Below are 22,820 nucleotides of genomic sequence, written 5' to 3'. Positions count from 1 at the left end.
CGGGGCCACATTACACAGCTATGCTGGAGAATTAGTTTAAGTGCTTTCTCTAAAATACTACAATGTGCTAGTAAAGAGCTACCCCTTCTATCCATGCACACACAGACACAGCAGTGCTTCAAAAGGGGAAACATAACATCATGCTTACTGTTTTCACATACTTGGTTATCAATTCAGCAACAATGGATTTTTTGTGTTTTGATTGGTGCTCTCTGTGTTTGAATAGAACTTAACTATGAAACCTGTTTAACAAAACACATGTGATGACTTTCCCCTTAAGTCTGCTGCTCTTACAAAAGCCAAACCCGATATTGCACAACTGTTGCTTGAATTGGCCTTCTGAATCTATTGCCATATGGCTGCAGATTATGCAAGGCTGAACAGCACGTACAACCATCCAACACTGACAACAAAGAAGTCTACCATCTTCTCTAAGACGACTGTAAAAAATGAACCATTTAGGGAGGGTAAAATGATCCTATTTCTAAAATCTTCATTTCAGAGAAGAACTTAATTTTCGGCAGAGATTCAGATGAGTGAAAACATCTTTTTTTTGTTACATTTCTGTTATCTCTCTGGAACAAGACCAGCTGCTCCAAGGCGCAAAGATATGCTTTCATTGTACTATTAAACAGCCGGTGTGTATGATAAGGATATAAGGGATAACAATCAGAGGCCTTCCTCCCAGGAGCACCACAGAACTCAAACACTTCTGACCGACCTTTAAGCAAACACCTGATAGGTCAAATACTGAATCAATCAAATGTCAGGAAGTTGCTCCCTCCTTTGTCAACTGATTGTGGGATTTACACTATACGTTTACGCTCCTATCTCAGTCGATAACACTAAAGCTGAGTGAATGAACTCTGCCATTTTGTAAAAAGAGCAGCTTCAGTGAAGAGGATCAGTTTTCTCCAAGCCTGGCCTCCCGATCTATTTCAGGATTCAAATTGAATAGACTCGATGGCTCTTTTCCCCGAAAAACCACGGACAGAGGAGAGCAGGCAGTCTGAGCACACCAAAGCTAAACCACAGCAGCCATTATAGGGCTAAAAAGAGACTGGGTTAAGGGAGGACTAACCCAGTGGTTGTGCCTTGCAGTGCTAAAGTCTACAGAGTAACTGTGCTGTCAAAGTTGTGCCTGAAGTTTTTGTGTATTTTCAAAAATCAGTAATTAACAGTTGGTAATTAAGTCAGAAACAGTCACTTTTAGTTCTGGAGTGAGGAGATAAGAGGGAAACAAAAACAAAGAATGCACAGCTGCCACCACTTAATCAGTAGTATCACCGGGGGCGTCAGCAGCACTGTAAATCAGTAAATGAGAATTGAAGCAGGCCTAAACATGTGCACACACACACACACGCACGCACACGCACACACACACACACACACACACACACACACACACACACACAGCTAATTCAACAACAGACCATGTTTCTGGCTACCTACCCTTCCCCTTGTCATCCTGTGCTAAATCCCATTCAGTGGCCCTCAGGCCTGCAGAGTATGTAAGGACCCCCTGCCTGAACTATAATGCAGCCTCATCAACATCACAACACACGTGTGTGACAGGAAAGGGGGTTTGGGGTTGAGATAAGAACGAGCCGCTGGTTCAGCACTGGGCAAATATAACCTTGTTGGAAGAAGGTTAGTTCCGCCATTGATTTGGCACGATAGGAAGCGATTTACATAGATGATACCTGCTGAATGACATTTATCTTCACTCTGTTCAAACCAATCAGTCCCTCTGAATGGGTTCTGAATCAAAATGGTGTAACAAAGAGGGAATGTGTGTGTGCGTGTGTGGATTCATTCCTCACACAAACCGTATTAAAAAAAGCCAAGATGAGCCAGAAATGAGAAAACTCTGAAAAATCGTTTTAGCGTGTACAGGCTGACATATTTACTCTCAGGGGACTGGACGGTTGAAAGCTATCGATAGCTATCTTTTCCAGTCTAGCATTCATACCTACATCCAAGCCAACGGTATTCAACCGTTCCGTGAAGGAGGAAACTGGTTAAAAGTGGAGCTATAAACAGGTACGTCATATTTATAAAAAAAAAAAAGAACGTTGGTCCCTTTCAGGTAAATAACTTAAATGTGAAGTTCCTGGTTAACCAGATGAATTCTTAAGTAACAAGGCAGTTGAGTTCCCAGTTAAATAAAAAGTAGCAAAACTTGTCTCAACCTGCTGCAGGTCTTGCAACAGACATAACACCATACTGTACAATAATACTCTCTGCTGCCTCCGTTACATCCCGCTTACAATCTCTTCAGAGATCCTAACACGGTGGGTATTCTGCTCGCCATCATTCTCAACATCTGCACCGACGATAATAGGTTTTGAGGCATGTGCCCTTTGGGCTGCTGTTTGAAAACACACCTGTCCCCTGACTTGAAAGGTAAGAGGAAACCTCACCAAAAGCATTAAGGTCCGTCCCCCGGAGGAACACACTCATGATGACTGCATGTCTTCTTCACATGACACATACAGGGTAAGTACACACACTGGGTTAAATATTTGCCTTGTTCACAACCGCTGTGACATTGGTATATCTTCTTGAATTCCATTTCTTATCCACGGTGATTAATCAACACCGGGGTTGTTGTTTGTGTCCCTTTGTATGACACACAAACACACTGTTACACTCTTCAAATATAGGTCAAAATGCTTTCCATCAAGAGGAAACAACCTAAAACAAATGTTTATAGCAACAAAAAGTGACACAAGAGCAATCAGATGTTTCAGTTCTAGTCCTAAATTATGTGTTTCTAGATGATGATGTAGCCAGCAGTGTAAATAGGATGCTCAGAGATAGGATTCAATAAGTATTCATATGCTTGCTTAACTTAACACTAACCATGCTGTGCTCATTTTTTTCTTTCATTTCAAAAACTATTTAACAATTTGAGCTCTGATTTAAAATAATTTACTGTTTGGATGGTTTCAGCTAAAACCTTAGTTCGGTGGCTTAAATCATTTACGTGACTAGATGAGGAGACAGTGTCACATTTCTCGTGCTCTTGTTGAGTCTTGTTAGTGAGAGTTGCAGAAAGAGGAATGAGGCGTTCAGGCTACACGTCCCCCCCACCATCACCACCTGGTAAATTGCCTGTGACCCCAGAAACGGAGCATCCTAATACTTCAGTGATTAAAGAGGAGACAGTTTCTGATCTTTTAAAACAGATCTAAACACAAGGCTCCTGCATTTGGTCCTAGGCAGGCTGTAGGAGGACAATCAGCACAATGTAGCTTTACTCAGTGTAAACCACCAGTAAGAGTCACTAGACGTCCGTTACATTGTAATAAAACTACTACAGATACATTACGAAGTCGGGGGAAAAAAACACTACAAACATACAGACAACAAGGTTTTTGGCTTCTGCGGAGGAAAGCAACATGACCCGACATCTAACCAAAAGCAACACGTTGTTTTCTTTGACAATACTACCCTCTCTGTCCCTCAAACATTCATAAATATATATTTAAAATGTCACATTCACAGCGCAGGCTCGACACGTCTTTGTCAAGTTAAAACAGGAGCGCAGTTTTGTTTTTTTACCTTAGTACTTTCCCGACAGCCTGAAGCACCATCTTGCAACTTAGTCCGTTTTTGGAGTTTTTCTGGGAGTGCATGTCCGTTTTATCTCCAGAAAATGAGCAGAAATCACCGACCATAGTTTAAAACATCAAGATGCAGGGTCGGAATATCTCACGTATTCAGTATTCAGGTGTAACGTAAGTGTGTCCGAATCACACCAGGGCTGGGTTTATCTGAAGCTCTGACTCAAATACTGCACCGCAGAAACAGAAAAACTTTGTCAAGTTTACCGAGGGGCCTCCTTTTCTGTCTCCTCTCGTCCAATCAGCGAAAGAGGAGAGTGCTTGGTGGGCGGGGCGTGGTAACGTCAGAGTCTGCCCATGTGGACGTGGTTCAAGTGTACATTACATTACATTACAGTCATTTAGCAGACGCTTTTATCCAAAGCGACTTACAGGAAGTGTATTCAACATAGGTATTCAAGAGAACTACTAGTCACCAGAGGTCATAAGTGCATCTCCTTTCTTAAACAAGCATCTTAAAGCATAAACCAGAGCAAAAGTATAGTGCAGGAACAAATTACTACGAAAACTACTAAGTGTAGTTACAATGTAGCAACAGGTGATGAGCTTATAACAGCGGACCACGATGGAATAAATTAAATTAAAAGGTAAATATTTATAGCAGCCCAGAGAAGAGCTTGTAATACATCACGTCTAATGTTTTAGTTTATAAGTACAGTACCAGTCAAAGGTTTGGACACACCTTCTCATTCAACTACTTTGAAGAATCTAAAATATAAAACATATTCTGGTTTGTTGAGCATTTGTTTGTTTACCACATAATTCCATATGTGTTCCTTCATAGTTTGGATGTCTTCAATATTAATCTACAATGTAGAAAAAGAAAGAAAGAAAGAAAGAAAGAAAAACCATTGATGTGTCCAAACTTTTGACTGGTACTGTATATAACTTAATGCCCCAGAAATACAGCTTTGACCGTAAGCGGGTTTCTTAAATAAATCAACGGGTTATGTTATTATTTTGTCACAATAAATGCAAATTTTGAAAATGAGCAAACTCATTTGCTAATGAAGACTGTGAAATGTGGTTGAAAGCTGTTGAAAAACCTAGTAAGTGGACCACTTTTATTGAAATTCTAATAAAAACATTTTTTTCTGAAGTTGGATCCGCTATTTAAACTACAATAAAACAATCATAATGTAAAAACAGGAAAAAAGCGGGCTCAAAAAAAAACCAGTCCCTGAAACAGGTTCACCGCTACAACGCAGCTCACACACACAACCTTTGTTAAAAGTGTGCGTGAAGCGTGCACTCAGTGACTGTGGGGCGACATTCCACGTGTTGATTCTGAACTTCACCTGAGTCCAACTATGTCAGTCTGGCAGCAGTCATGTCGTGCTCAAACACGTCAAAGGTGAGGAACCAGTGAGGGAATCAAACTAAGCCTGTTTTAGAGCTAAAGAGAGATTCATAGGAATATCTTGAGTTTTCTGTGCGAGTCTGTGGGGCGAGGTGATTGTTTGTAACAATCATTTAAGAAGTTTCATATGATGGACATGTTTTTAAATGTTTAATGTGAATTCAAACTGTCAACAGAGAGTTGAGCCAATAACACTAAAGTATAATAGGAACATGAGGAGATTAACAAATGGAGTCGAGTGACGCACAACAAGGTCACAACTAGTGTTAGGAAGCCATCATTCCTTCTTCCCTCTAATTATTGCCTCTCAACAAACGTCCTCTCTTATTCTCTCCCTGATTGCTCTCTTCACACATTTCTCCTCCCTTTCTTGGTTTGTTTTACTTGCCTCACCCTCTCATTGTCTCCCTTTTCTTCTTCAACAAGTCTGTTTTTCCTCTCTGTCTCCACAGAAAAAAAACTTGTGGGGCCACGGTGGAGCTGCAGATGTGAGAAATACTGTAGCATGGACACAGACAAAGACACACTAATCTATGGGATCTGTAGAGCAATGTGCACTCCTCTAAGTGGGTGGGTGCAAGTAGCCAAGTGAGGAAGATTAAAGAGATTGTTGAGGGTGTTGTATGTGCATATGTGTATGCATGGGAGTATGACATTTGTGTGTGCAAAGGTGTGTAGTGTCTGCAGACATGCTGGTGGAGCATGTTCACTGTGGACTGTTGGATCCTCTGAGGCGCCGCTTGTTTATGTTTAAATATGATCCAAAGAAATGATCTGAAAGAATCAAAGGGAGCAGAGGGTCTGACAGGCGCCTCTCTGCAACCCGCATCCTACACGAGTGTCTGCCCTCCTTCTCACCACACTAGTACGCACCGGGCTGGGGTTTGGTGGGTGGAGTTGGGTGATCCAGGGGCCCCAGTGAGGAGCAGGGGTTGAGGGGAGAGAGACCAGAACAGGGCACCGACTTTTCCCCTGCTGCTAAAAATAGCATCAGCCTGCCTGGCCTGGCCCATAAAGAATACAAAGAACAGTGCAAAGGGGGGGGGGTATGCACAAATCACCGACTGTGCAAACAGGTGAGTGACTGGACAAGCTGGTGAGGGGATATGGGACCTGTGACGGAGTATGAGAGTGGTTTGTGGTGGGTACTGGGGTTGTTGTGTTGTATATAATAGTAAGAGTATAAAAAGGTCAATGATTTATTTTATAGCAACTGGAATGTGTCCGCAGCACTGAGAAAGGCAAACTGTACTGCAAACGGTCATCAGATGTCTGGTCAGCTTTGTAATCTTGTTAAGTTTTTGATTTAAATCAAAACTTTACCAAACTCAAACTATTTATCTCAAGAAACTTATTGTACGGCTGCTATTATTACAGTTTATGAACCTTAACATATTGTATATGAAGAGTTGTGTGACATATTACAGTGTAAAATTGTTGTTAAACTTGATACATGAAGTACTCATGTGCTACTTGTGACCACCCAAGATAAAAGCAGTGTGTTGGTGTAATGGAAATCCCGTGCTAAGGGGAACTTTCCATTAATTTGCTTTGAACTACTGGATCCGTGCCGTCACTGAAAATAGAAGACATCCATTCAAAATCACTGGAGCTTCACCTAGGCCTCTACATTCACTGCTGACATAGTGTGGACAAAGCGCATTAGTGAATCAGGTATGAAAGTGAAAAGAGGAGGTGGTTTTGAACTCAACATGGCCTTTTCTTTGGCTAAACAAGTAATATGTAGTCACACCTGTAGTTTAACGTGTCATGTGATCTGCAGGCTAACAGAACAGAAGGAGACAGAGACGGTGCCATTGAGCTGTATATAGATGACCCTATTGCGCAACGTCTGACGTGGATGGAAACCAACGGCCACATACCATCGTCTGGAGGACAGAGGTTTACTCTTTCTTCTCTGCTAACGTCACAGACACATTCCCTTCCACAATGCAGACAAGACATGGCATCAGTCATGTGCCATCTGCTCTCCCCGAACCAGATGTTAACTGCATGTACGTAGGCCTCAACCTTTCACAGGGAGCACTGGTGGCGAAGATAAGAGATTAAACAGCCTACTTTTGACTTTGTGGGATACTTGGGGTTACATAAAAGAAACTTTAAGGGTTAAATAACTAAATTACTTTTATCAGTTATAACAAGCTGCTCAAGTAGGCTGCCCACATCAAACATCAACCACACTGGAGATACAGAAAGGCCCTAGATTTAATCACTCATTAAAAAGAGGGGAGGAGAAGATATAAAAGCTGTTTATGGAAACACTTTGACGTCACTTGCTGACTGATGGATATGTTTAGCCTCAATCTGATCAGGGAAGAAATAACAATGCGCAAGATAACTACGGCAATAACTAATCAGACCAACAGATAACACAAGGAAAATAAAGACTGGGGTGGAGCAAATTGCTAGTAATTCAAGTCATTACAGTGCTGACGTTGTAAAGCACCAGTTAGGAGGCGATAGTTAAAAAAAGAAAAGAAAAAGGTATGTTAAAAAACTCAAGAACTAAACTGCAGCCCCTTTTAGCCATCTACTGATACAAGAAAGAGACAGTGGACTATAAGAACTACAGCAACACTCACGTAAAAATATAAAAAAAAACTGCCCCAATGATTAGGACATTTTTGACAAAGTGAGTTGGCCTCTTCACTGCCGGGAGGATGGAAGGCTGGCTCAACAGGTTGGGTTTGAAAGTCAGCGGACATTCCACCTATTTGAGACAAAGAAAACACTGATTCCAGGCCAGCAGCAGATGAGTCACAACCGCAGCAGATGCGCCTTGGGGCCTGGCAACAGCTCAGTCCCTGCCCTTCCAAAGCACATCTCCAGCCAATCATAGCCATGGATCAAACTGACAGACAGTCAGGCAGCCAACCGCGGTGACATCAAAATGAATAAATGAAAATCAGAGCAGTTCCAAGTTGCTCTGTAAGACCTTCAGTTATCATTGCTTTTTGGGTGTGAGGGAGTGGCCTAGTGTGTTTAGGTAAGGTCTTAGCCAGTGAAAACACTGCAGAATGAAGGTCTTTAGTGCCGAGGGGTTTTCTATAGGCTTAGATAAAAGGTCAGCAGGGCCAAGAGACACTCTGCACACTGAACCCAGCGACCCAAACCAGCAATGTCAACCAACGCAATTAGACAAAAGAGAGCCATTTCTGCTGCCACAGCTAAAATATTTATAGCAAAAGTAATTTATTGGCCTGCCACCTTCTCCTTCTAGAAAAAATAAAAATAAAACTGAAACCTAGAAAAGGCAAAACAGCCAATCCAGACCCCCAAAAACCAACCTCAACCCTTTAGCCTTCATTTCAACTATTTGAGTGTGCGCGTTGCATACTACTGAGTATGTATACAGCATGTGAAGACAAAAACCAGAGTCGGCATGCAGGAGTTTACCTCTGCACTTAATGGCTTGGAGTACCTTTTTCTATCATATCAGTTTTTCTTTGACTTATCTTCTCAAACTCTTTCCAACCAAAAGGAATTTCAGTCCTCTTTCTCTCTTTGCATGTGTGCCCCTTTCCTCTCTAGCTTCATCTCTACTTTGCTCTGCATTCCTGTAGGGGAAGGGCTGCATGCAAAGACACGCCGCCGCTCTCTGCACACGCAGCCCACATAAACAAAGGAGAGAAGAGGAAGAAGAGCAACACGAAGAGTCAGTTAAAGGAGGTCAAGTGTAGGAGATCTAAAATGTTTCGTTTTACTTGGTTTTTCTTGTTTGGGAGGTAGATGTGTGCACAGCAATAGCAAATATATAAGGTTCAATCTTAATGCTCCATCTAACAGTAGCAATGGCACAAAGGAAGATTCCCCTTCTGCCTAATTGCCACTGCACTCATAATCCAATCAGAAGTCAGATTAGTTCAGATTTTGAAAAGTTTAAACTATTTCTGCATATTTTCTGGAGCCAATTCAAAGTGAGAGAGTAGCCCAGTATGTTTGAAAGAGAGGAGGCCATGTTGTGACTGGTTTATGACTAAAGGAAGAGAGGGCTTTAGCCAGATGGAAGACAGGAGATGAGAAATACCAGACTTGTGTCCAGACTTTTATAAATGACCATTTCCATGGATACTGCTTAGAATAAGCACTATCATATCAGCTGGAATCTGGGCCAGAATGGAATATGAAGAGGAGAAAAATGGAGGATGAGAATGGGTGAAGGCAACTGACAAGGAGGAAGGAAGTGAGAAAGGGGGAGCAGTTGAGATTAGTTAAGTGAGAGGGGTGAAGAGAGGGCAAAACCAGAACAGAAAATGGATTGAACAAAGATTGTGTAACAGAAGTTAGGATGAGAGGAGTGAAAGAGTTTGTCTCAACGTGGGAGGTTGTCACAGCATGCCCTGGCGGCTCGCTGTACTCCTCCTCCCAACATTCCTTAGCAGGAGAGAGTCTCGATCCATCCCATAATTCCCCACCTGGGCAGCCAAACACCTGTCTGTCAAGTTTAAGAGCACGTACACACACACACACGCATCCAGGCTCGTACCTGAGAGCCCAGAGGATCAGGTACAAGGTCAGCTAATGGTGAAGGAACTGACAGAGGCAGCAAGGTCGTGGGGTTAGAGGTCAAAGTGGAAAAGCCAGGTGAGGTGGCCATACAGAATGTGACTTTGTCCTCAGGGCTGCAGGTCATTTATTTTGGTAATGAGGCTTTCTTTCCTGTTAGGGTCACTCTCAATCAAAGTCATGAGATTAATCACATGACAAAGGAGAGACAGTGTTGGATGGTGGGTGTACTGTGAACTTATATAACGACTTAAACCTTGTGAACGGAGGAGTGAGTGAAGCCATCACGGAAGGGTTTAGAGGATTCCAGATCATTTGAGTAACGCTTATAAGCTGAGGTTCTGAGCATTTCTTCTCAGAATTTCATCCGAATTCATTCTTGACTTTGGAAACAGGAATAGAGATAACAATCTTGCACACGGTCCATTTACTAGTTGTTCCGGAGCTTTTGATCAAATCAAATGATCTTTATCAGAAGAGGGGGTTTTGCTCGGTTGTCATGGAATTGTAGTTCTTTTTTTCAGTGCACTTTAAGGTAACTGTTGTTCAAACTGGTGGCTCTCATGATATTTTAGTTATTATACTTGAACATTACTGTAGGTGTTTGCATGTGTTATGCCTTGGGCATTGCTGGAGGAAACAGAAAAGGTTACTGAAGGCTACACGCCTTCCCAGAACTCTAATAAACCTCAAAAAAGGAAAAGAATGTGGTGTTTCCTGGGAAAGAATATGATAACCTTGGCACTGAGGTTAGGACACACACACACACACACAAACTAAACCTGCTGATCCCCAAACTATAGATAAAATTCTGAACATTTCTGAACCAAACCAAAACATTACTAACAGATTACAGCTCCAGTGAAACACAAGAGTGCACAGGGTGGTTTGGCTGTAGTGCTGGGCCTGTGAGAGGAACATTCCTTTTTTTTTTTTTACACACACACACACACACACACACACACACACACACACACACACACACACACACACACACACACACACACACACACACACACACACACACACACACACACACACACACACACACACACACACACACACACACACACACACACACACACACACACACACCCACACACACACACAGGTGTGAGAGCAACACTGCCACCTGCTGGCACAAAATGTAAATGTTCACAGTGTACACATCAGGGAAGGGAAGTCAAACATATTTTGAAACCTGCACAAGCAGCAACCTGACTCTGGAGAGAAGTTAAAAGGGATATGAATACTCTTTTTTTTTTTTTTTAATGCATTCAAGAAAGGAGAGAGCTGAGAGTAAGCTGAGAACAGTATCCACCCTTGGAAAAGGCCTCTCACTGCACACATTGTCTAAAACTTACACGACGTCACAGCTAGACTGAGTTTTCCATTCCAGGTTTTATAATAAGGGTGTGGATGCTCTGTGTGTGTGAGAGTGTTTGTGTGTGTGTGTGTGTGTGTGTGTGTGTGTGTGTGTGTGTGTGTGTGTGTGTGTGTGTGTGTGTTTTTTGTGACTTTCCACTACTGGTAAGAGTGAAACCCCTTACCAAGGAGAGAGGTGAGCTCTGGGGCAAGGAGACGGTAGTTTGTGATGTAAAAAAAGAGGTGCAAAGGGAGCTGTGGTTAAAAGCTAATGTTTGCTCAGGAGCACAAGAGGTAGTCTCTGTGTGTGTGTGTTTGTGTGTCTGTGTGAAAAGTGGTGAATAAGGTGGAGGGGATCGAGGAGAAAGACCGTCATGGAATACAGGGAAAGATGGAGGAAGCCAAGAGGAGGTGGCGGGAAAAGGATATGGGTAGCACCCATGTTTGCACAGGATGCCTGCGTGTGTGTGTCGGTAGCATATGTGTGCATGGGCTGAACAGAGCTCTCTTTTCATTCTTTCTCTTTACACTACTACAAAGTAGCTGAGCTGCAAAGTCGCTAGGAGCTCTTGAGGAGATGAGACAGAACAAGAGTACACAAAGTCAGCACTGTAGCGACTGTCGGAGAGTTGAAAGCAAATGATGGACAGATAAAGAGGAGGGTGTTGTGCATACCCACCCTGATCCAGCTCATTAACTCCTAAATGAGGGCATTTAGACACAGATTTCCTACTGAGGGGAATATGGATGTAACCTATAGCACTTTCCAGACCAAACAGTCACACACACACAGACACACAGACTGAAATGTACAGAATGTTCCTTTATCATGGATTTATCATGGAAAGTTGATTAATTGGCACCGACGGCCTGAGAAACCAAACTTCACAACAGTGGAGAGTGAGTGACTGATTGATTGATGTGGAGCAGACAAAGATCATCTCTGCTTGACAGACTGTGTCGAGACATTCTATATATCAGTTTGACTCAAACAGAGCGTGGGAAAATGAAATGAGGCTAACTATGTGAACAATGTTAAAAATCTATATCACATAAAAAGACCGGTGTGGCACAGCATCACCCCGGGGGCCAACCCGAGTCTGAATCAAAGAAAACCATCACGTCAGCAGAAACAATGATGAGTTAAAAACTAGCTGATTAGATCAGCATGCTGCCTAAAGAGCACAAGTCAAATCCTATTAGTGCGCTTCTTAACACCAACAATAGCTCTATTACATAACTCGTGCAGTGGCTGCGCATTCTCCCGGCTCGTGAGATGCAAACAATAACAAACAAAATGAGGGATCGAAATGAGAGGTTCAGGGGACCTCAAGAGAAAGGACTCTAGTTCCTTCATCTGCAGACAATACAACTCCAGCAGACTGTCTGGCATGTGAGCGATCAGCGACGTTGGTGTTTGAGATGTTATTTCACCCTCTTCAATGCGACGTTTGCTCTTTAACCCTCAAAACTAACTGACAAGTTTTGAACTAACTGAGCTGGAGCTACTGACGAACAGTAAACAAGTTGTAGAAATCAATATATCTTTAAATGATATTCAACAAAGAGTAGCATCTATTTAGTAGTTCCCAAATACATATCTTTTGTAAAGTTAACTAAGCTTTTGTAAATTGTTTACTCCAATTTCACATCGATTTGACACTTTTCTTTTAAATCAGTGTTTGTGTATTTCAATAGTATTCAATCATTTTAATATTAAGGTTTTTGTTTTTTATTAGTTGAGAAATCTGGTCTGGTTGAGTCCACAAAAAGGTGAAGTTCCAGTCATATACAAATAACAAATATTCCTTAAGTAAGTAAGTAAGTATTTGCTGTTATGTTGGTTGAATAATTTACATACAGGTCATTTAAGAAAAATGGCAATATTAATGAGGGCATTTCAGTTAATAGGTTTGTACTGATGTTGTTCCTCAAGGATGAAACCTCATTTATTCTTCATCACTTGTGTTGTCCTTCCTCCATTGTCAAATTTCCTTATAATCTCTCATCTCAGTGACTGACGTGGGCTTCCGAGAACACACTCATGTCTGTGGTCTATTTCATTAACACCGTTCCGAACAGATGTGAGTGTGCGAACATTATGTGTCCATCAGCGAGTGCATTCTGTACAGTAGGCTTTATCTCTGGAGAGCATCGCTAGAGTCGTCACGGCAGCAGGGGCTCTCTGCGAGTCTGGTTGGCTTTGAAAACAGCCAACTCACATCTGCTGCTCTGCTAATCACAACAACCACACGGCCAAACAGAGAAAACAAGGACATTTTCAAAGAAGAGTACAGCCAGTGCCTCCCTGCACATGCACGCACACACACACACCAATGAGTGGCACATAAAAAAATAAACAAGTGCTGCTGACATCCATAGTTTCTGTCCATAGTTTCTGTTTCATTCTGTTTTATGTTCTTAAAGTGATGACTCAGGGACATGAGTAGACATATAACATGTGAATATCATGAGAAAATTAAGAAAACAAAAACTTCTAATTAAGGTTGTTAGTTCAGCCCAAAAATCCTTAAGCGGTCAAGCAAAAAGAAACAAAAAGGAAACCTAAACTCACCAGATGACTAGACGAGATCTCGCCAGCATCTGATAACAGAGGAAACTCTGGTCCATTGTGTGAGCTCGATTAACACTGAGTGGATGAAAGCGTAGGAAGTGGTCACACCCAGGATTTGGCAAAGAGGTGAAGAGAAGCATGTGACTGAAGGAGGCCAACAGATTAACGAACCAAAAACCAAGCTGGTGGAAAATATGAGCGAGTCAGTGCTCCCTGACTCACTTAAGCCCCCTGCCACGAATCAGGGCCGCTTCGTCGGACATTCTGCAATCAACATAATCACTTATTTTAATGTGTGTGTATATTTATTGTTAATACCGTAGTATCGTGCTCTGTTGTGAGGTTTTAATGGACTACATGCCAGTGGAACAACAATCCACTGAAGATGCGTAGTTGCTCTGTGCTGTTATGTGTGTATGGTTGTGTTTGGTGTATATTTTCTTATACGACAGCGCCAAAGACAAATGTATATTTTATGCAAATCTAATGGACAATAAAGTAGTGCTGAATCGGATATCTAGTGAGTACCCCTCTGTGTGCGTTGTAACCTCTAATCATCTTAGATTAGACCTACATTAATGTGTGTGTTTGTATGTGGCAAGAAGCAACGCCTCTCTCTGCCCAGAGAGGAAGTCTCATCTCTCCAAGGAAGATACTTGGAAAGCAGGCGGGCGTGATTTAACCAGTTGGATATCCACCCTTAACAACAACAACATCAACACTGCCACCAAACAACTGCAGCTCAAAAACAAGAGATAGTGCTGATTAGTCCAAAACACTGACAACACACACGGGTTGAGATTAAGATAATGTGCTCCACCCAAAGACCTGTTTTCCAGTAATTAGCCACGACAGGATATAGTGTTGGGATATCAGTCAATGTCTCCGAAGGCTAATCAAGAGGAAAAACATAAAGTGTGTACGTGTTTGACAGGAGGGCAAAGGCAGAGCGGTGTTTCTAGATGTGGCAATGGTGTCATGTGTTTCTGTGTCTGGGCCCCAACAGAGGAGAGTAAGGGGTGTACATGGGAGTAGGGAAGCTTGGAGGCAAAGGGAAGCTTCATCAAATGTTATGGAAATTCCTGGACAAAGCCACGCCTGTTGTGCGCCTTGGGGGCATTGCTGAGATGACAGTGAAACCACAGTGAGGCCCTGCCTTTTGTCAGAGACTGGCATGTAGGAAATATTAGAGCACATCCTCTGTCGGTCTGCTGACAGGGAAAAGATGTAGAAAACACATATGTTTGATGGAAACAATACCATTGTGGTCTACAGATGGTGCATCAATGAGCGAGGGAAGGAAGCGGGTGTAGGCAGCTGCTACCGGTGAAATATAAAAGAGAGAAGGACTGAGAGGAGACACAAGAGAGGTCAAATCAATAGATGCCTTTTTGAGCAGTGCGAGCAGAGACTTGTGTGCCCCTCCACCATCTCAGTTCATTGACGAGTAATCATGTTCTCATTTTCCTCTGCCCTCCTCAGACGTATCACATCCTAAGGTAAAGGATGAGCTGTGACAGGAAAAATATAATCTCACCCTTTTTATGAGCAGAAGAGATCAGCGGCACTAACACAATTAAGTTGAGCGTGTGTGTGTGTGTGTGTGTGTGTGTGTGTGTGTGTGTATATATATATATATATATATATATATGTCTCCTCGCCCAGGGATTCAGGTGTAAACAAGCCTCTGATTGGCCTAGAGCAGTAACTGTTCCCACCTCAGAAGATGCGGTGACATCATCTCTTCTAGAGGGGGATGGTAGGGTTGCTAGTGCATCGTGCACATCTGTTTGCAACACAATAGGCTTAAATAACAAGAAGAAGAAGAAATCAGAGCTCCAGCGGTACAGAAGGGTATTTAAGGTCAGTCCTCATTTGGCCGGCAGCCTCCGAGTTCTGCAAGTGAACATAATAAATGTTACGGACGTCACCTCAGAACATGCTGGAGTCAGCACTCTGCAGCTTTCCTGCTCGCTCCATATCAGCCTCTTCGCCACAGCTACTCTCTGATTAAATGTAGCCTCACAGAGAGGGAGGTGAATGTGTTTGTCCTGAATATGAACATGACGTAGGTGTGCTCCAGCTGTGCTTTTAAGGTATGAAATATGATGATAATAAAGATGTATTTCTGGAGACAACTTAAAACCTTCCTTGTTTGTTTTTTTTCCTGTCTTGCTCTAGGGTCTATCCTTGGTAACAGTGCCATGTCAGATGGCAGATAATTGAAACAAATGAGGGGGCACAGCTGCCAAAGGCACTGCAGCACTGAGGCAATTACACAGCTATGCAGCAGGCAAGTGTGTAAGTGTGTGTGTGTGTGTGTGTGTGTGTGTGTGTGTGTGTGTGTGTGTGTGTGTGTGTGTGTGTGTGTGTGTGTGTGTGAGCACCACCTTCTCCGTTCAAATTGGGCTGCACCAGACCAACCCCCTCCTTCTCCCTCTCCCTCTCGCCTGGGACAAACTCAACAAACAGGAAGTGAGGCGCCAATGCACTTCCTGTCTCCCTTTAAAATGGGCCTCTGTGTTCCCAAGAGAGGGCACAGAGAAGCCGTGGGCTGCTGCTGAAACAACTGCTACAACCAAGTTCCCTGCCACCTTTGCAGCACATATAAACCCTCCAGGCCTTTGTTTTGATTCTGAATTCTGTCTCACCCCTTTTCCTTCCACCTGACCAACCTACAAAGTGAGCCAAACACAATGAAGCCATTCTCCACTTGCCAATTGGGCCACCAACCAGCTGCAATTTGTCCTTGCCTACGGGGCACCTGCTGCCTCACACAGACAACTTCCACGCTGCACTAATACTTGTCTGCTCAGCACTTATTATGTTCTCTAAACAATTTTGCAATGATTCCCTGCTTCCTGCTTCAATGTGTCTTTTTATATGTTTATCTAAATTAAGTTGTTTTAGTAGCAAAAGAGCTGCAAAGAATGTTCATGACTGCGTGTGCATGCGGGCTGACTGGCTGAATTTAAAAGCAGAGGTGAGGTTTGTGCAAGGCCATCTCTTTCTCATCTCCTGAGCTAGCAGGACTAGGCTGCCCCTGAAAACACACACACACACACACACTGTTATGCAACTGGAACTGTGTGTGAGGTCTGCCCTCCGCAGTGACTGGAGGGCAGGTGAAAGTAGAGAAGGACAATCAGTCAGGTCAAGACTATACTGACTATACTGTATGTGCACTGACCAGCTAATGTGCCTCTAATGTATCACATGTCCTGACAGGATCAAGTAAACTAAAGACACCTTGGGAAGGGGTTTGTTTGTTCTCCAGTATGACTAGAGTACAAATGACATTCAAGATCCAAACCCTACAGGTTATGTAGAAATCTAAACCATACTGATTTTTTTCTGACCTGTGCTCATCTGATGGCAGAGTAATAGGGACTCCATAGATAATGATTTAGCTAGCCAAAGCAGTCCAACCTTCCTCAAAGACGGGTGCATTTCAGCTTGATTTAATTCAGCCCCATCTGAGAGACGGGGCAGCAACGCGAGGAGGGAGTCTGCCTGGCTGAGGGGAACGAGTGTGGGGTTAGCTGGTGGAGAATGGTGTCCTTGTTGAGCCGCACGCCTCGGCTCTGTGGAGGCAGCCAGGCCTGCCAAAGATAGCCTAATGAGAGACACATGGAAAACAGTGCAGCCTGCTGTGCCAATACAACACACACAGTATGATGATTATTGTTCCGCGCCACACATTCTAACATTTACCAAATGATCCACTGAGAGCAAAACACACACACAAGCTTGTGTCATGTGATGGAGCCTCGAGGGCTGTGTGTGCCCGCTTTCCAGCAATACGACAACAGCAACACATAATAAGGGTACGGAAAGGTTAAACCTCATTTTCTGTTTCACGCTGCAATTGTGTACAATGATGGCCACAACATAAACTTTGCTCTTCATTGTAGGGAGAAGGCTAAAAACATCAGAAAATTGACTAAAGCTAAATGAGAACTTGACCCAGGATTCAACTCCGACTGTCGTAGTTGCCTCGGGACTGTTGAGTTGGAGGAGATCCTGGAAAATGGATCCAGCAAATTTGTGTGTTTGTTCACATGTGACAATGAACATAGGTAGAGATTACAGTGAGGAGGGGTCTAAGACAACTTCACTAGGCTGACAGGCCAAACCAAAGCTCAGAATAACAAATTTAGGTACAGATACATCTTAATGAATGTTTGTTTTATTATCAGACTTTTTTCTGCTCTCTTGGTTTAACATTTGTACTCAGGGTTTAAATAAAAAAACATGTCTATAACACTTTTATAATCATTAAATAGTCACTTTTTTTTTTTCAGTCTCAATATTGGCTCATTGACACTTAAATCCCAACCAGACTGGTTAATCTGTCAACAAACAGCAAACACATGGGGCACATGAGATTAAAACAGTGTCATGACCCTGAACACATGTGAGACAATGCTATCGTCATTTCCATTGCCAAAGACTTCCTTTGACAAAGCCCAGTTAAACCACAATGTGTTGTTTTTATCCGGCAGTTTTGTATGGTAAAAAATGAGATATAACATGCAATTTATTTGTTAGCTGTTCCTCTAGTATCCAGTCTCAATGCTAAGCTAAGCTAACCGGCTGCTGACTCTAGCTTCAAACCGACAGACGGTAAAGTAGCACTGATGATCTTAATTGTGTGTTTATATGCATGTTATGACAAAAAAGGTTGATAATCTTATTTGTTTGTTTATGATGGTAAACATAATACATCGTTCAAAATTGTATTAAACTGAGATATCGTTTTATTATATTAATGCAATTTTAGGGTGAAGTTGTTGTTAAATTTGCCTAGTATAGTTTAGTACATTAAGTCTTTGTTCCTGAGTGTTATATATATTTTAAAAAGACGAAGGCAAATTCCATTTTATTGTACTTTTTGTCATACGATGACGCTCCAAAAACGGCTGTTTTTTGGATTGCTGGCAGGAAGTTTCTACTCCACACAATGCTACTGTTGAAAGATGACACACTGGAGCCCAAGGGACGGAGGGTTAGCCCGGGCCGAGGTCAACAAGGACCTGTTTGGATGGGTGTGCCTCCAAAAACACACATCAATCAAGCCATATGACATCACCGCCAAGCCGCCTGATTGACTGACGGAGACGCCAAGGGAGAGGAAATGCCAGAAATAGACGTGATGGCCCATTTTGTCTTAATGAGCCCATGAGCCATCAGTGCACTGTCCAGGTCCCAACCCTGCCTTGATCATGACTGGTTGGGAAAATAATAAAGTAGGTCTATTCCTGGCACAAGGCTTCTGTGTGTATTTCACCGAGGCCTACTGTATGTATAACACATAGGCAGCCACACAGATACATGACACACATAAACGGCAGGCTGTTATTCATACTGAAAGCAGCAGTGCCGTGTAAACAAAGTTCTGAATCACAGCGAGGCCTAATCTAATCCAGCTGTGTGTGTGTGTCTGCGTTAAAGCTACAATTTTATCCTCACCATCAAAACGCTCCTTAGAGAACTAGAAAGTTATATTTAGACTTTATGTAGCAGTCAAAGGCAGGCTCAGGCTAGCTAGCCCCACAACCACAAGAGAGGGGAAGCAGTTCATTTCTGCTCCGACTGCCAGAGAGTCGAACTCAAATCATCTAGGCTTTCTCTCAAGCACAACAACCAGCTATAGGAGTCTCTCCAACACATGATAGTTGGTCCAAATAGGAAACCAAAGAGAGGCTAAATTCTGCTGTTAATAACCAGAAAAAAAGAGCACAGTCTGAGAGGTCAATGTTATGCAAACAACAAAAAAAAATGAAAAAAAAGGGAAAAGGACCTCCCTGCCCCCTTGGAAGGGAACACTGTGTCCAAACAAACAGTGCTGCACCGCCAAGAGGGCACACAGGAGGATGAGAGGAAAAGTTGCAAGCCTGACTGACTAGCTGACTTCTGGCTACATGCCGTTTCATTCCACACTAGTCTTAACCTGACCACCTAACAAACCCTGTAACCAGCAACAATCGAAACACACCTCCCCTTCAAATCAGCTAGAAGAGGGTGGCTGTGTGCCATCTATGCCCCACTGCTCCTCCTCTCCTCCCACAAGTCATGATACCCCCTAGTGTCTGACTACAGCAGAATCTCTGCCTGCACTGTCCTCAAATGTCTCCTACAAAACCGCAGCAGCATAACAGAGAGCCTGAAGTGGGATGAGGGTGACTGGGAGGAGGGGGGTTAATGAAGGTCTAACAATGTAAGCTAAAGAATGCTGAAAAGTATGACGTAAACAACAACAGCAGTGAACAACAACAGTAAAGGGGATAGGAAAGGTCAAGACGGGAGAAAGAGTGACTTTGTTAACTACCGATAGAAGAAGCAGTCGCAGCACACCAGAACCCCCATCCAGTCAGTGGTGAAGCAGAGCCGGGGTGACGAGGCTCCGACCCACAGCACCCTTCCTTTCACCTTCCCGTCTCCGCTCCTCTCTTGCAAAACTCGGCTACAGGTGTAGCAGCAGCAGCTCCGGCATAGCACCTTTTGTTAATCGAACAGCTTCTGTAACGGCCTCTGGCTTCAACGCAGGAAGGAATGAAGGAAGGAAGGAATGAAGGAAGGACGGACGGACGGACGGACGGATGCACGCAGGCCGATAAGTGAGTCAGCAAAGTGAACACGCAGAAACGCACTTTCAAAACAAACAAAAAAAAAAGAATTCACAAAACCAGACACACTCTGAGCATGTTTCTCTTTCTCACTCTCCTTTCCGACTACTGCAACTGCCTGCCTCACATTCACACTCTTGCACACTCTCTCTCCCTCCCTCTCTCTCTCTCTCCCTCTCTCTCTTGCTCTCTCCCTCTCTCTCGTTCGCTTGCTGGCTCCTACTTGAAAGGCGGGAAAGATTAGTTTGGCAAACAGCGTCCCATAAACAGACTGCTGACCGCTGGCCAGCGCAGGGTGGACTGCAGGGGAGAGAGACACAGCGAGAGAGAGAGAGACACAGCGAGAGAGAGAGAGAGAGAGAGAGAGAGAGAGAGAGAGACAGACAATCTCAACCATCTGTATACGTCTCAAACATCTCCACCCATCGCTCACACAGACCAAACACGTGCACTGTTTGCTCAATCTGAGACGGAGTCAAAATCCTGTCAAACCTCTCTGGACAGTTAATAAGTGCAGCGAGCCGACAGCCTCTTCATGCTTTTGCACATGAAGTGTTATGTAGCTAAATTATAAACAGCATGGCTAATTGTCAACTCTTGAGTCAACACTGAGGAGGAGCTGCACATGTGAATGAATAGCCCGGCAGCACTGGATGTACACGTAGCGCCGTGACTCTTCATTCACATAAATGATGCAGAGGAACGGGATGGGAGGGGCTGGCGCGGAGTCCAGCCCCCAGGAAGTGAGCCAATCACTGCAGAGTGCTTGTGTTGTAGTGTGGTGAAATAAGGTGAAGGACACAGGGTTCATTGTATATATTTTATCTCTTTCCTCTCTTCCCTGCATCATTCAATAAGAGCAATCCCTTTCTTTTTGCCCTCTGCTGTTCACTTGCTGCTTTACACATCAAAACACACGGACAGTAACACACACACACACAACGCTTCAAAAAGGACCGCAGCGGTCAGGTGTGTGTGATGCTGTAATCGAAGGCTGCAGTCAGACACGACAAAAGGCAGCCGACACAGCTGAACGCTGACGTTCAATGTCAAACACCGGAGGTTTTTTTTTTTTTTTTTCCACCTAACCCTGCTGCACACAACACCGCAGGACAACACAGCCTGTCCTCCCTCTGCTGCTTCGCTCTGCTCCTTTTGAGATAAAAGATGACAAAGACGGACCGCAGAAGCTCTGCAAAGCACTTTTTACATTCCATGACGTCATCCCTCCTCTACCTCCTCCTCCTCCTCCTCCTCCCTGGAGGCCAGTCACCAGGAGCTAACAGCAGCCTCTTTCACTGTTTAATTACCTCATCCCTCTCACCTGCACACACACTCACAAACACTTGCAGGCACGGGAATACACACTTGCAACACACGTGAAACCATTGCTTGCACGTTCATCGCACAATGGGGGGTATGGAGTGATCGTTCCTCTCTTTGTGTTTCAGTAGCTAAAAGTCAGGATGTGTGTTTTTGTGTGTTTCAAGTACAGCGGAAGGCCATATGCCCTGTAACAACGCAAAAGGGGAAAAGGAGTGCCCGAGGAAAAGTGAGAGAAGTGAAACTGCCGTTAAGTCAACTGTCACTTTCAACAATATGAGCAAGTTCTTGCGGGTCGCCTTGTGTGTGTGTGTGTGTGTGTGTGTGTGTGTGTGTGTGTGTGTGTGTGTGTGTGTGTGTGTGTGTGTGTGTGTGTGTACTTCCTCAAAACCTTAGGGCCTTATCATAAAATCCAGACAAACAATAAAAGCAAGACATCCGTCCAGATGGCAGATGGACAAAGAAAGACTTTTTTTCCTCATAAGCTTGTGACTTGGAGAGATAACACAATGAGGCTGGAGAGAGGTGAGAGAGAGGTGAGAGAGAGAGAGAGAGAGAGAGAGAGAGAGAGAGAGAGAGAGAGAGAACCACTGGGCAGGGGACAGAGCAGACTCCTGACTGGGTTTAGAAACGGCAGGATATGAAAACAGGCCGTTTGCAATCATGCCAAGCGAGAGTGAGTTGGGAGGAAAGAGGCAGACACGCATAGTGCACATCATTCACACAGCCACACAAACACGTACAAAGTTGCTGGGTGATGGGACGGCAAGAGGGGGGTATTTCTGTAGAGGGGAGAGAGAGAGAGAGAGAGAGAGAGAGAGAGAGAGAGAGAGAGAGAGAGAGAGAGAGTAGAGATCATCTTGCTCTTTTCCATAATGGAGTTGAGGAAACAAAAGGGAGAGCCCAGCCCCCCCCCCCCTTAAAAGCGAGACAGGCAGGTTTCTCCTGATCCCGCCTCACAGACTGAAATACACGTGGGGGCCACATTGAAATGAAATCACAGGGCCCTTGAGAGGAATTGACATGATATATTCAATGGCAACATACTGTATATGTGTGGTTATAAAATAACTATAGGGTTAAAGAGTGGTGTTTTTTTTCCATCAGATGTGGCCTCAAAAGATCTTAATATGGTGTATTTATTGTCTGTGTAGTTGTATAGTATAGTATGTGTATTTATTGTCTGTGTCTGTGTAGTTGAGCTGCTGCAACACTCGAATTTCCCCCATGGGGATCAATAAAGGAATATAATATAGATCACAATGAAGAAGTAGCCTTCAGTGCATCATGTTCTAATAAAAAAAGTGAGTGTGCCTTTAGCTCTACTGAAGAGTTATCGTAGGATATTAAAGAAATAACACGAACTACAATAAAGAAGTCACCAGGAGCCACTGTGGAAATATGACAAGAGA

The 22,820-nt window shown here is 43.5% G+C and overlaps 1 protein-coding gene across 4 annotated transcripts in view; it reads right to left on the bottom strand.

The window, feature by feature from the left end:
* Nucleotides 1-22,820, bottom strand: part of mob2a (MOB kinase activator 2a) — a 56,643-nt gene that overhangs the window by 10,934 nt on the left and 22,889 nt on the right. The window contains exon 1 of one of the 4 annotated variants that reach the window (XM_054620065.1): nt 19,788-20,177. The exons of 2 other annotated variants lie outside the window; for them this stretch is intronic. In XM_054620065.1, the coding sequence (XP_054476040.1) occupies nt 19,788-19,825 (38 nt within the window). In that variant the 5' untranslated portion in view covers nt 19,826-20,177. Of the gene's footprint in view, nt 1-3,567; nt 3,791-19,787; nt 20,178-22,820 lie in introns of those variants that run through there. One more of the 4 variants, XM_054620063.1, reaches the window with a different exon arrangement.

Source organism: Anoplopoma fimbria, chromosome 19 (assembly GCF_027596085.1).
Source record: "Anoplopoma fimbria isolate UVic2021 breed Golden Eagle Sablefish chromosome 19, Afim_UVic_2022, whole genome shotgun sequence".
NCBI lineage: Eukaryota > Metazoa > Chordata > Actinopteri > Perciformes > Anoplopomatidae > Anoplopoma > Anoplopoma fimbria.
The sequence above is the reverse complement of the archived record's forward strand: the minus strand, read 5'-3'. Positions and strand labels throughout refer to the sequence as shown.